Source organism: Haliaeetus leucocephalus, unplaced genomic scaffold, assembly GCF_000737465.1.
Source record: "Haliaeetus leucocephalus isolate CR32 unplaced genomic scaffold, Haliaeetus_leucocephalus-4.0 Scaffold267, whole genome shotgun sequence".
Lineage (NCBI taxonomy): Eukaryota > Metazoa > Chordata > Aves > Accipitriformes > Accipitridae > Haliaeetus > Haliaeetus leucocephalus.
In genome coordinates this window covers 361-14,341 of record NW_010972703.1, presented here as the reverse complement: position 1 = coordinate 14,341, position 13,981 = coordinate 361, and the positions used below count along the sequence as shown (strand labels likewise).

General features: G+C 45.0%; 2 protein-coding genes across 4 annotated transcripts; one reads left to right on the top strand and one right to left on the bottom strand.

Annotated features, from left to right (window-relative positions):
- Positions 1-512: 512 nt before the first annotated feature.
- LOC104832871 (killer cell lectin-like receptor subfamily B member 1B allele B) lies at positions 513-3,736 on the bottom strand. 3 transcript variants are annotated; one of them, XM_010569266.1, is made up of 6 exons: positions 3,546-3,736; positions 2,731-2,829; positions 2,236-2,376; positions 1,636-1,790; positions 1,047-1,174; positions 513-595 (listed from the first exon to the last, which is right to left on the bottom strand). In XM_010569266.1, exons 1-5 carry the CDS (start codon positions 3,616-3,618, stop codon positions 1,061-1,063), a joined length of 582 nt encoding a protein of 193 aa, XP_010567568.1. In that variant the 5' UTR covers positions 3,619-3,736; the 3' UTR covers positions 513-595; positions 1,047-1,060. The 3 variants fall into 3 exon arrangements, with proteins under 3 accessions (XP_010567568.1, XP_010567567.1, XP_010567566.1); XM_010569265.1 differs by lacking the exon at positions 513-595 and adding an exon at positions 600-665 and having other exon boundaries at positions 1,065-1,174; positions 1,636-2,376; XM_010569264.1 differs by lacking the exons at positions 513-595; positions 1,047-1,174 and having other exon boundaries at positions 1,419-2,376.
- LOC104832872 (C-type lectin domain family 2 member D-like) lies at positions 1,338-13,762 on the top strand. The gene is made up of 9 exons (XM_010569267.1): positions 1,338-1,425; positions 2,337-2,438; positions 5,700-5,751; positions 6,297-6,391; positions 7,659-7,744; positions 7,881-7,979; positions 9,399-9,571; positions 10,002-10,108; positions 10,542-13,762. The coding sequence occupies exons 2-9, from the start codon at positions 2,386-2,388 to the stop codon at positions 10,705-10,707; spliced, it is 831 nt and encodes a 276-aa protein (XP_010567569.1). The 5' UTR covers positions 1,338-1,425; positions 2,337-2,385; the 3' UTR covers positions 10,708-13,762.
- The last annotated feature ends 219 nt before the right edge of the window (positions 13,763-13,981 follow it).

Genomic DNA, 13,981 nt, shown 5'->3' with positions numbered 1-13,981 from the left:
ACAACAAAAAAAAATCCCCCCCCCCCAAAAGACCCCCCCCCCCCCCCCCCCCCCAAACAAAAAACTGCTTGCATTAGTCCATGTGATGATGTTCTCGGATGTGCCCAGGGAGATGCACGCTTGGTAGTATACTCCTTACCACAGTCGTCACTCGGGAAAACTTTTCTTAATAGAACTTTGTAATACATGCCATACATTTTGTGCCACCTGACCTCTTATTTGCAAATCTGTGTTATTTCAGTAAATTGAAACCAGCTAGTTTTGTAGGCTTTTATTGATGCTGTAGCTCTATCGACACACCACCTGGGGCACCGATGTTTTTGCTTTCCCAGCTCGGAGGATTGCCTGCACCCCCAAAAATTGTCTTGACCTGTGTGGGAAATGCATTTGCAAACCTTGAAATCTCTCACAGGACCGTAACGGTGAAGATGGGGGTGGCTTTACCCCAAATATTGGCAGCAAGCGTCTCACAGGCTGGGCATTTTGGGATGGGCACATGTCAGACAGAGGCGTCGCATTTCTCTCCACCTCCTGCCGTCGATGGGGAGAGCTGGAAAGGGTGTTTCTGGCAAACCCACTCATGTTCAGCGTTACAGATATCGACCTCCAACACCTTGTTTTTCAGTGTCCCACACCCTTCATCCACCTCCTGCAGGGTGCGAAACCTACAGAACAAAAAATGTTATTGCCTGAGAGGAGCAAACTCTTCCAGGCTTGCAGAAGAGGGGAGGTTTCTCCTGCCCTTTTTCTGCACCATCTCGTTGTGCTACAAATGATTTCTTGCTGGTGGATGGCCCAGATTTGAGTACAGGTTGCTGTGCTTGCAATAAGATCTGCAAGGAGCGTGCATGGACCATTAAAAGCTGTGTTGGTTGCATGGGATGGTGGGAGGTGTTGGGTTATCATGCTCTGTAAACCCAACTCTTGGTCTGCAAAGCTTTGGCAGGAGGAATACGAGACCGTTGCATAGACAGAAAAATCTTGGAGGGATGGGTCAGGGCATGCACCGGGTCTGAAATGGAGCAAAGCTGCTTTTTACACCAACGGGTTGCAGATACACTCACATTGTGGTGTTGAGGGGTGTGTTGTCCACCCATCTCCATTTCCTGTGGGATGATAGTAATCCAATCCACACCGGCTGTGTGCGTCCGCCTGTAATATTCTTGATGTACTCCTGGGAAATGGAGGTGACCGGTTGCTCCCAAAAATCTCTCTGCAGAGAGTTTTGTGGGGTGCAAAGCCACGGAGTAAATCTGACTCATTTCATCCCCAAAGAGATGGGACACGAATGTCCCCTGTTCTTTGAAGGCCTCCATGCACCATCTCTAAAGGGCCCTCTGGGGTGGAACTAGCTTAAATTCAGAGCCCAGGACACTGACGTCTCCGTCTGAGCTCTGTGTCCCTCCTCTTCCTCCCATGTCACAGGTGGGTGGGGGGACACAGAGGGGCTTTAGGTGATGATTCCACCCTTTTTTCTTCCCAGTCACTTCTTAGGAGACATCAGAGCAAGAGGTGGGTGAGAGCCACTGTTGCAGCCCCAAACCCTCCTGCCGCCGGGCACTTTTTGCTCCCCTGCCCACCTAAAAAAAACCCCTGATTTGCAGGTCTTTTTCAAACCTTCTCCTCTGTATTTACCTCTTCTTTCTTGTCCCGGAGCATTGCCAGCTGAGCCCCCTGATTTTCGCAGCCTTTCTTGCCTTGATTCCAGTTCCCCGTTTCCTTGGAAAGCCGGTAGCATCTGTCCCCGTGGAGCTGCCAGTCCTGGGGACACAGCTTGCAGCCAGCACAGGCTGAAGAGGAGAAAGAGCCATGAGGCAACCCAAAGGGTGGTCAAGGTCTTCCCCAGCCACCACCTGAAAGGCACCAAGGGTTTTCCCATCCCACGCCTCGGCTCTTTACCCATCCTTGAGTCTTTGTCACACGGTTGTGTTTTTTCCTGCTCAGTCACTGGAAAGGAGGAGGACGACTGGGGTTGGGTGGCCACAGGGACACAAATGGCTGGTTGGGGTGGAGGAAGGGTGGTGAGGAACCTCCTCCCTGGGGTTAGTCCTGCTCCTCCATGTATGCAAAAAGAAATACTTCCTTGCAACAACCCTCTTTGCCAAATAACCCTTTGGTGGGTCACCAACTCGTATCCCCAAGGGCATCCTGGCAATTGAAGGGCGGAGGAAGCCTCATCAAAAATTCCACCTGAGCATCCCCCAGCAGAGCTGGGTGGGAAGCGGGGGGAGTTACCTGTGGGGCTGTCCTGCCGGGGCTTGCAGTAATACTGCATCAGGGCTGAAATCACGCATTGCTCCGTGTGGTTCTTTCCCCGGGTCTCGCTGCCTTGCCAGGGAATGCTTGTCGTCACCGGCTGCAGAGAGCCCTGAAAAACTTGGAGGAATGACCTGGGGTGAGAGGCTGCAGCCGTTTGGGGATAAAACCCACAAAACCAGGTAGGTCTGGGTTTGATTTTGTGCAACCCTCCTTTTTTCTCTGCTGTGGTTGCACCCGGTTAATTAAGCCAGCCTGAAAAACATGGCTTGTACACTCCACCCTTGTTTAAAACCTACGGGGATAGTCTGGGTTTATTTCACAGCGGGTTTACTTGTGGTGGGTGATATATCTTGTTGCATCTCTGTGGGCAACCTCGTCCCCTCCACAGGCTGAAATGCTGAAATAAAACACGATTTCCCCTCCAAGCCTGCTCGCTGGGTTTTGAGATATAGGTAAGAGCTGGTTACTCACCCTGTGCGCTCAGCACTACCACCAGCACCAGCAGGACGAGGTGCCCCAGCCCACTGACTTTGAGGACGACCCCATGCCACCGTGGGCACAAGGCAGGAGCTGAAAGAGGCCACATTTGCTTAAAAAAATGTGCACATTTTCACATGAAAAAGCTGGGGTTCTTAGAGAAAGGAAAAAAAAAAAGCCCCTCTGTCAAGTTGGCAAGTTTGAGCAGAAGTTAACGGCTGCTTTGCTTCCTCCAAAAAAAAGAAAATAAATCACCACCGATGAAGTTGGATGCAGAATTGAGGGCATCACCTAAGGGTGGGTTTTTCAGGTGGTGGAGGGACTGCAGGTAGCCTCAAGAGCAACCTTGGGCACCCAAAAATAGAGCTTAGCAGACCCAACACCTTCTGAAATTGGCTTAATTTAGAACAGGCAAAACCTGCTCGCAGTTGAGCTGGGACTCGGTGGGACATGGGTCTTTCCAGACCTCATCTCCCCCAGGATCCCAGACATGGTGTCGGCAGCTTTGCCTCCCATCAAGGTGTGTTGGCTCACACTGGGCTTCTTGGGACCCCTTTTTGCTACCCAGTGAAGGGTCTTGGAAGCAAAACTCTTCAACCTCCAGATGTTTGCTGGCTTTTCTCTCCCCCATCCCTTCCTTGCTTTTTTTGTGTGCAAGCCAGGATCCTACCTTAGACACTTAATCCATCCAGCGTTCTCCATGTATCTTGGAAAACTCAACATGGGGATGGAGAAGCAAGCAAACCCAAAAGTCTTCCCAAAGCAAGCAAAGCTTGAAATAAGTGCTTTTCCCCCAAAATAGCACTTACCGTGACGCTTCTCGGCAGAAGAAAAACCATCCCCAGGATGCCTTAAATCAGCATAAATTATTTCCCCAGCCATGACCGGCTCAGAAGATAGCAAGAGTGTCCCAAGAGTGAAGCCGTTCTTGGGCAACGTCTCGCCTTATGACCAACCTGCTCGCGCCTGCGTCCAGCCCCAGGAAATGGCATCGTCTGGACCTTTTATCTTCTTTTTTTTTTAAAAAAAAAAAAAGTGTATCCTAGAGCCTTCCCTTGTAAATTAAGGCCAGTGAGGAGGGGTAGGTGTCCTCTAGCCAGGTGGCGGTCACACATCTGGAGGTGTAGAAACACTTATGCGTTTAATGATTGTGCCAAGCAGCTGGGAAAACATGCAGAGATGAAAAAAAAAAAAAATCTAATAAACCTTTAAATAAGGGTTTTGAGGGTCAGGCTGATGCATATCAGGGTCTGGATCAGCATGGCTGGAGGCAGATAATCAGGTGAGAAGGAGACAGGTAATATTTGGTATTTCTTCCCCAGAATATTGGCTGCAAGCGACTTGAAATGGCTTTTACTGTGCACGGCTTTTTCTTCTGCTCCTGCTGCTTTTGACACAATAGTTGGCCTCTTGTTTTATCCTGTGGTGGGGAGATCCGTAAATGGACGGGGCATGCAGGGATTGCCCAGCTTGTCCACTGGAAGAGGCAGAGAGCATCTTTTTTCCTGCCTGTTTCCCGCCAGCTGTTAATGAATTTTCTCTTTTCTTTTCTTTTCTTCTTCTCTTTTCTCTTTTCTTTTCTTTTTTCTTTTCTTTTCTTTTTCCTTTCCTTTCCTTTCCTTTCCTTTCCTTTCCTTTCCTTTCCTTTCCTTTCCTTTCCTTTCCTTTCCTTTCCTTTCCTTTCCTTTCCTGTTGGTTTATGTTGGTTTCTTTTATTTTTATTTTAATTTTACTTTACTATCTTTTACTTTACTTTATTTTGATTTTTATCCTGCAAGCACATCCTCCCACCCCCAGTGTGTGGTTTTACAGCATCCAGATCTGGGACACTTTGACCGTTGCACAGAGCAACCAGCAATTCCCAGGCTACGCTTACTTTTTTTCCCTCCCTTTTCTTCTCTCTCTCTTTTTTTTTTTTTTTTTCGTGTAAACCCCATTTGCAGCAGGTTTTGGCTGGTTCTGTAACACCCCCGGCAATGGCTTTTTATAGAGGTAGAAATGACGATTATTTTTTTCCCACGCACCCAAAAGACAGCAAGAAAAAAAAGCAGAAACTTGCCCCAATACCTGCCAGCAGCAAGAAATGCAGTCACAGAGAAGAAACCCAAAGGTCCCAGCAGGAAAAGCACTGCCTTTTTAAAATTTTTATTTTAATTTTTATTTATTTTTTTATTTTTATTTTTATTATTTCATTTTTATTCTTTTTTTTCCACCTGCAGGCTTTGTTAGTCTCATGGAAAGTTTTTGTGGTGAGCTGCTTTTACGCTTTGCTCTTGTGCTTTGCAAAAGCAGTGGCTCTGGTGGCGTGTGACCATTGCTTAAAAAAAAAAAGTAAGTTATTGTGGCGGGTAAAAATCTGGAGGCAGAGAGCTTAATTGCAAGAACACTTTTTTTTTTTAGTGTTTTCCCTGTTGGATGCATTCACTTGATGATCCCATTTATTGGGGGGTGGGGGGGAAGGATGGGGGTTTTAATAGGGGTAGAGGCAGACAGGATCCGGTCTTGGCTCAATGACTCAAGTTTGCAGGAGGTGGTTGCCTGGAAAAAAGATATATTTTTATCTAAAAACTTCATAAGATGGGCTGGAGGGAACCGCCTGCTCTTCACCCTTTGTCCTCGTAGCACCCTCGAGGTCCCTTTTGGGGTGCCCCGACACCCCAGAGCAAAGCCATCTCCAACAGCAAATGTTTTCCCCTCCTGCATCCCAAAATAAACTTTTTTTTGAGAGTCTGTGCTCCCCAGCTGAAAAAAAAAAAGCTGTAAATGCAGGAAAAGGAGGTGAAGAGGGTGCAGGGTGGAGCTGGAAGGGAAACCACGGAGGTTTTGCTTGTGGGCAGGTGCCCTTGGTCAGGCAGCCCCTTCCCCATCTGCCCCGGAGGATCCTCATGAAAATCCCCCATAAAAAAACCAAAACAAACCTAGTATTTAATTTTTAAATACTTTCTGTTTCACATTTCTCTTAGCAGGAGAGGGTTGCACCTCGGCAGCCTGCTCATTCCCACCAGCCGTATCCAGGTAAGGGGTCTGGGATGAGCTGGGGGGGCTGGTGGGAGTTGGACTTAAATTTAAATTGTGGGGAGAAAACTTTAACTGCAGGGACAAAACTTTAATTGTGGGGAGAAAATTTTAATTGTGGGGAGAAAATTTTAATTGAGAGGAGAAAACCAATGTCCTCTGAACAACTGCTGCTCTTCTTAAAAAAACAACATGGTTTTGGTTCAAGATGGCAGCTTCCAAAAAAAACCCCAAACAACCCAACCCTCCATCTACTTTCTCATCCTGCTGCTTTCCGACAAAGGAAATACTCATTCCCTGGGATTTATGTTTCCTTTCTTTCTCCGATGTCATTCTTTGCGCTGTCCATTGATATTTCTAACTGGTAGCTGGAGACCCCCATGGTGCAAAATTAATATTATAGGGGTAGAAATTACATTTTCTGCGATGAGTTCCCACCTCTGCCTGATGTACCTTGCTGATGACCCCAATCTGAAAATCCTATGGGGAGGCTGAGGACCAACAGACTTCGTGACACATCTGATAGGTGAAACTTTGCTTGGCAGGTGAGGCAGGAGCACCTATGGAGGTGGAACCCCCAAAATGAAGGAAATGAGGGATTATTCCGGATTTTGGGGTGTGGAAAGGAGCAAGCGGGCAGGTAACTGTAGAGCAATGAACTGAATAATCACTGTGTTTTTTTCTTTTTTTTTAATACTTCTATAATTTGAGAACAAAAACCAGCTGAGGTAAGGGGAGGGGGGGGTGTAGGGAAAAAAAAAAAGCTTTTTCTAGCACTTCCCTCAGGAAGATTTTTGTCAATCAGCAGCTGGTATTTTTGCTCTAAATGATCTCATTTCAGATACCTTGGGTTATTCCCACATATGATTAATCCTCCCTGAGGCACTTGAGTCACTGTTTCTTTTGGGTCTTTTTTGTTTTTTCCCCCAAAAAGTCCAGATTTCTGCTTTATTCTGAATGAGAATAAAGCAATTTTTGAATAGTTAAGGTGTTAAAAGACCCTAAAAAATAAGTCTGGGTTTTAAGTCCAGTTTAGACACATCAGTAAAATATTTATTAATCTCTGCCTTCCCTTCAACACTGCCCTATTTTAGTTCTCTTGCATCTTCCTCCCATCCCCATCATCCTCTTGGTGCACAATAAGGTAGAAAAGGGGCTTTTTTGGTCTTTTCCATTGTCTGTCTCTACCCAGCCAGGGACTAAGACTTTGAGGACTGTTTTTTTGATTTGCCATATTTGTTGATCTGTTGATTTTTTTAATTTGTTGATTTCTTGATTTTTTAAAATTTGCTGATTTTTTAAATATGGCTTTTTTATTATTATTTGGCATATTTGGCTTCTGACTTACTTTCTAATATTATTTTTGCATGAGGAAGCAGGGAGGAAGGTTTGTCCCATGAGATTTGGTTCATGTGACAGAAGGGGGCAAAGAGGGGGAAGCTTAAAAGAAAAATGGGGAAAGTCCCCATGGTTGAAAACACTGAGATTTTTAGGTAAAATCCTTAGGAAACAGAATTTTCTTTGCTCATGGTGGGGGGAAGAGCATGTTCTGGATCACAAGACCCAGAGATGTAGTGACCATGACTCAGGTCATTTGCAAGACACAAAGTATCTCAGTTTAGGTGGAGCAAGAGGTCCACTGAGCTTTAATAATGAAATAGAACCAAGAAATTAAAACATAATTCTAATTATGGTGCATTTCAGAGCAGGAGTTTACAGCTGGCATTGGGGAGGGGACAATGTTCCCCTACTAAGGAAGAGTTCTCAAAAGTGAAAAAATACATGATTTTATTCTGTGCAGAGAAGAATTTTTGATGTTTCTCACCCAAAATGACAGCAAGTCTACCTGGTGTGGGGAAGAGACTAACCTGTCATCATTTGGGCATCAAATGATGCCTGTCCTTCAGGAAGGCTCTTCCCAAAGGTGCTTCTGATGAGCATCACCCAAGTGCTCAGATGTGGGGCTTGGTGTTCTCCACGATGGCCCGACATGGTGAGAGTGCATTAAAAATCCCCTTCATCCTTGAGCAAAAGGAGGAAAACCCATCTTTTGGGCCAACGGCCTGGACCTGGAGTGTGTTGCTCCCCTCTGTACGCCCCAAAGGCGTTGAAGGTCTCTTCTCCTGCAGGTTACAGCCTTGAGATGAAGCCGGAGGCGCGTGTTGCCTGTCAGGTGATGATGATGGTGCTGTTCATAGCTCTGCTCGTCACAGCCATCACTTTTGCAGGTGAGTGTCGAGGTTTTCATCTCGTGGGGAATGTCCCTGAGATACTTTGGGTTGTTGCACATGTACCAGGTCCACCTCCATGCTCCCAGGGAAGCCGCAGCCCGACCCAATATGTTGTCCTCTCCAGGTGTTGTGGTTTAAGCCCAGCCAGTAACAAAGCACCACGCAGCCACTCGCTCACTCCTCCCCACCCCGCTCTTGTGTGATGGGGAGGAGAATCAGAAAAGAGGGAAAAGAAAAAAAAGAAAAGAAAAGAAAAAAAGAGAAGAGAAGAGAAGAAAAGAGAAAGAAAAGAGAAGAAAAGAGAAGAAAAGAGAAGAGAAGAAAAGAGAAGAGAAGAAAAGAGAAAGAAAAGAGAAGAAAAGAAAAGAGAAGAGAAGAGAAGAGAAGAAAAGAAAAGAAAAGAAAAGAAAAGAAAAGAAAAGAAAAGAAAAGAAAAGAAAAGAAAAGAAAAGAAAAGAAAAAAGAAAAAAGAAAAGAAAAGAAAAGGAAAAAGAAAAAAGAAAACAGAACCTCGTGGGTTGAGATAAGGACAGTTTACTGAGACAGCACAAAAAGAGAAGTTACAACAGTGGTACTAATTAAAACATACAAAAAGAGTGATGCACAGTGCAACTGCTCACCACTTGGAACCCAATGCTCTGCCACTTCCCACACCAAGAGCCAAGAACTCCCCTGCAGCCCACTCCCTATTTATATATGGAAGCATGATGTCACACGGTATGGAATAGCTCTTTGGCTAGTTCAGGTCAGCTGTCCTGGCTGTGCCCTCTCCCAGGTTCCTGTGAAAATTAACTCTATCCCAGCTGAACCCAGGACACCAGGAGAGGGACATTTCAGTGAGCAGAGAAGCCTTTCTACAGAAGACCAAATTGTCTGTAGGAGCTGATGTCATCTGGAAATCCTTAAAAAAACCACAAGAAAGAGCCATTTCATGGGTACAGACATCTGAACTTTCCCAAAGATGTTTCCTTCAGAGAAAACAAACAGCCAGAGATGTTGGCATGAGTCCTACAAAGCCAGGAAGTCTGCAGGAACAAGAGAACTTTTGTCTGTCCTTTGCCCATTGCTACTTTTGCACTCATGACAGACAGCAATACCTAAGGGTGCATTTAGGGATAGGGCTATTCTGGAAGTCCTCCTAAAACTTGTGTCTTTGAAGGCCACCACCCTGTTTTCTTCTTTGAAGGTACAGCACCCACATTTCTTGTCCAATGCCATAAACTGGGCCATGATTTGAGCTTGTTTTCTCCCTACAATCCACCCAAGATTTCTCTTCGTGTTTTAGTTTTTCTTTCCTCTCACTGTTGAGGCAGGTGCAAGAGTTTTGGAGGCCATGGGATGGAGGATGACCTTCCCCCCCTCAGAGAGGCAAGGAGAAGGTGCTGCTCCTTAACGCTGTTGCTCTATCTATGACAGTGCAGGCTTTTCAGCCTCGTCCCCAACCCTGCTTTCGGTGTCCGTTCGACTGGATCGGGTACAGAGGAAAATGCTACTATTTTTCGGAGGCTGAGGGGAACTGGACATCCAGCCAGGACAATTGCTCAGCACTTGGTGCTTCCTTGGCCATGCTTGACAGCCTGGAAGACTTGGTAAGGAGACATGAGGCCATGGTTAGCATGGGGGAAAAAAAAAAGCCACCAACGTATTTGCCACCTTTTGGTTTCTTTGACTGCTCTTCCAAGGTCTTCCTTGGAGATCTGGGGTGAGGAGATGGGGAAAATGGTTTTCTTGAGGGTAGGTCATCATGGGTCTCTTCAAATTTCTCACCAAAGCCAACCGATGCAAGAACTATAGCAAAAAAAAGCCCTGTTTTGATGCAATAATAAAGGTCTGCCTTAAGGATTACACTTTTTGGTAGCAGATTGAAAGGTTCCAGCAGGTAGGAGCCCTAAAGGACCATGAGCAACTGTTAAAATGTAGATTATTGGTTGGAAGGAGGTTTCTGCAGATGGTGACCTGCTGGAGATGTCCAAAAGCCCTGTGACCTGCCATAAAGCCTTTCTCTCTCCTCTTTTTCAGAGCTTCGTGATAAGATATAAAGGGATCTCAGAGCATTGGATCGGCCTTTCACGGGAAGATGAGGAGCAGCCGTGGAGATGGGTGAACCACTCGCATTTATCTCGCCTGTGAGTCTGTGGTTTTCATCGTTACATCGCTGGTTGGTGTTTCCTCAGCCCCGAAATGTGCATTTCTTCTGGCATTTGAGGTGCATCCAGCGATAGCAATGAGACAATGATGTTTGGGAAAGGCAACAAATGTTGCATCCAGAGCTAGTCTTCATTTTCCCCTTTGACTTGAGAGGTGGAAGGAGTGTGTTTGGCAGGGAAAACAGTTAGATTTTTTATTTTTAAATAAGTTTTTTTTCTTTCAAAGCTTCATGTTTCTTATGGCTAACCTGGACTGCTGCCAAAATAGAAATAATTCAGCATCCATATTGGCGTACTGATGCCCATGAGGATGCCTGAGAACTGAAGGGGGGTGGGGGAAAACCAGCATGTGATTTTTCTCCTTTTTTCTGCTGTCCCCATCTGAGGTGGGTTGTCTCACCTGTCCTTCCAGGTTCCAGATCCACGGTGGTGGCCTCTGCGCCTACCTGAACAACAACGGGCTCAGCTCCTCCCGCTGCAGCACCGAGAGGAGCTGGGTTTGCAATAAGCTCGAGCCGCAGAGCCCGAGCAAGGGCAACGGGACGAGACGGGCTCAAAACCTTTGCATCAGCTCCTAAGGGGCTGCGGGGAGTGCTCCTTAAACCCAAATACCTGGTAGGGAAACAAAACAAAAACCTCAAAAAATCCACAGAAAAAGCAAACTCAGAGAAAAAAAACTATTGCCAAAACTTGCTGGTAAGAACCAAAGTTATTACGTGTTTGCATTTGCCAACCCGGCTGCCATACAACCAACGAAAAGTATCTGGTGATTACTCACAGTACCCTTGAAGTTCACACCTGGTAATGACTTATTCATAACCCCACCACAATTAAATGTCAGAGCAAGAGGAAAGCTGTAGCTGTACTGATGACTCTAGAAGGACTCTAGAGGCTGAAGCTTAGCAAGATGTCTGCAGCCTTGCACCATGCAACCAGAAAAGTGGGCAAATACCATAGGATTTTTTCTTTTCCCACTTTTTGTGAAGTTAAAGCAGCAACCTTCAGGCTTGGTTGGCTGAGAAAAGCCTCTTGACACCTTACGAGTATGTGGAAATGCTGCAAGGATGGACAATGCTTGCAAGACCTCCAAGAATTTGCTGCTCTCATCTTCAGGAAAAGCCTAAGTTGCAAAGCCGCCAAGTCAACCTGTGACGATACGTGGCTCTGTATCAAGAGCAAGATGAAGGTGAAGAAATTTCCACACATCAAAAGTCATATTGTTCTCTCCAAGGACACAGCTCTGGGGGGTGGGACAGCGGCAGGATTGGGGAGGATCTGCCAAGTCAAGGTTGGAGCAACCAGCTCCAACTGGTTGGAGAAAGGAGGTGACATCTTCACCTTAACATGCCACTGAGGTTAGGTATAAAAAGTTTTTAAAAAAAAACGAGTAAAAGAGAAGGTTTTTCTCTGTACATTTTCATGGAATGCTGTGTCCAGGAAAGACTTTCAAGCATCTCATCTTGATGAAAGCTGACACATTTGCATGGACAACAACATCCAGGAGAGACTTTTTTTTGACGAGCATCTCAACTCGGGGACTGTGGGTGAAGGTGTCAACGTGAGGATAGTAGGATTTTAGCAGCACTTCAATTTTTAGTGGTATTTAGCGGTAACAGCTAAAGCATCCAGCTTTTTCCCAGGACTGATGAAATCCTTTGGTTTCTCCTCTTTAGCAATTTGGTGATCATTGTCTTCTCAGATGGTCTCCCAGCAATGTTTCACCAAAGTGAGGGGTTTTGGGGGGCAGAATTATGGATGTCCTTGGCTCATGGAGTTGGCAGCTCTGTCTCCTGGGATCAACAGGGTTTAGCCCAGCACAGCCCAGACCCTGGGGAGATGGTTCCTGCTCCCCCTCCATGCGCATCCTCACCCTGCGAAAGGACCATCTTCAGATCAGCTGCTGTTTTAGCATCGTGTAACACTCAGTGACAACTAAATTTAGTGTTTCTGAGGGCTTTTAATGCACCCTTGAGCTGCTGGCAAGATTTTTCACAAGACAAGATGGTCTGAGGGCAGTATCAGAGAAACGATGCCCAAACTGTTTAACGATAATTTCATAATTACTGATGGAAAACAGCCAAATTTAACCTGGAGTAGGGCACTATCACATCATCATCATCATCATCATCATTATCATTATCATAATCATTATTATTATTATTATTATTGTTACTGTTACTATTACTATTATTGCATGTGCGGGTTAAACAACAATGCTGAGAGTTACAGCCCATTTTCCTCCCCATGGTAAACACATGCTTCAAATATTGTAGCTTGAAATCCACTTTCCCTGGATCCCAACCAACTCTTGCAGCCGAAATGAGGAGAATTGCAGCAAGAGATCTCACACCTCTATGTTTAGTTAAGCGCGGCTGCTAGGGCTTAAATTCAGGCTTTTTTTGGGTGCTTTTCAGACCTGTTCTGCCTGCAAAAGTGTTGCAAAATGGGACATTAATTTATTATATTATGCTTTTAGCTTAGGAGACCTCACTTGCATTTCCATGGAGTTACATGTGCACTGTCCCACCCTTTCTTTATTTGAGATGAAACATTAAAAAATGAGAAAAAGCGTAGAATTATATCTAAAATATATATATATATCCTAATAATAGGAAAAGACCTAGAATTAAATCTCTGCTGTTAATGAGGAAATACTGAGTGTTTATCGGCCTCTTTGAGGAAAAGAGCAAAGGAAAAAAAAACCACAAACCCTGCATTTTTTGGTCTTCTGGCATGCCTTGAACCTGCAGGATTCACCCCTGCAGGATCCATCAGATGGAGATGGAATAGCTGCAGTGAAAACACCAAGTGAGGAATTTTCCCAGAAATTTCAAAAAAAATTGATGGATGAACAGGCAAAACTTTGCCCTTTTTTTTTTTTTAATGCATTTTGTGATTTCTCTTCCGTTCTGTCTCATTGCACCAGGTGCTGCTTAATTCACATGCATCAGTTTTAAAGGTGGGGGTTTTTTAAGCAGCTGATGCTTTTGAGATTTTTTTTTCTGCACAATACATTATTCCCATTTGTTACAGACTGAGTAATTACTTGTGGCGACTATATGCAATAAAAATTTATTGTTGGTTAATGAACCTATTCTGGCACTGCCCTTAATCACCTGCTTCCATTGAAGCACAGTGGAAAACGCTTCAGTAGCTGCCATTGCCTGTTATTTTAGGTTTTTCCCAGCCTTTGCACATCAATGTGAGGGGAAAAAAACTGCTTTAGGTGGGTGAAGTGTGAGGGGTTGACAGACAAAACTCTTCTCCCACCCAACCTGGAGCATCTTTTAGCACTGCTGAGTGCCTCAAGCATCCAAAAAGCAGATTACTTTTTTAAAGACTACTGCTATTTGTTAAAGATGCTCTCCGAAAAGCAAGATTTGGGTGAGTTGCAATTATATTTTCCAGGCTTTCTTAGTGGCTTCGTGAGATGTGGTCTAGGATATCGCCATGGTCTTCAAATCATTGGCCGGGGTTGGGATAGCTGTTCGCATCAAAGCTGTCTTGGAAGCTTTTCTGCTTCCTGCAGAGCTGAGAAGCCCCCCTGGATCCAGCTGGTCTGGGGATTTATTAAATAAAAACCTAAAGAATGAAAGAACTAAAAAAGTAAAAAAATATAAAAACCTAAAGAACTAAAATCCTAAAAAAATTGTAAAAGCTACAAAAACTCTAAAGAACTAAAAAAACCCCTCCAAAATATAAATTAAATCTTTCATACTTAACAGGCAATGCAATTTCTTTTTAAAGGAAGTGAATGTGCATCCAGAATTGTCTTAGTCTCTGGTACCCCCCTGCGGCTAGTTCTGTTACTGCTTTCAATTACAGCCTGAAGGTTTTTTTTTGTTTTAAATT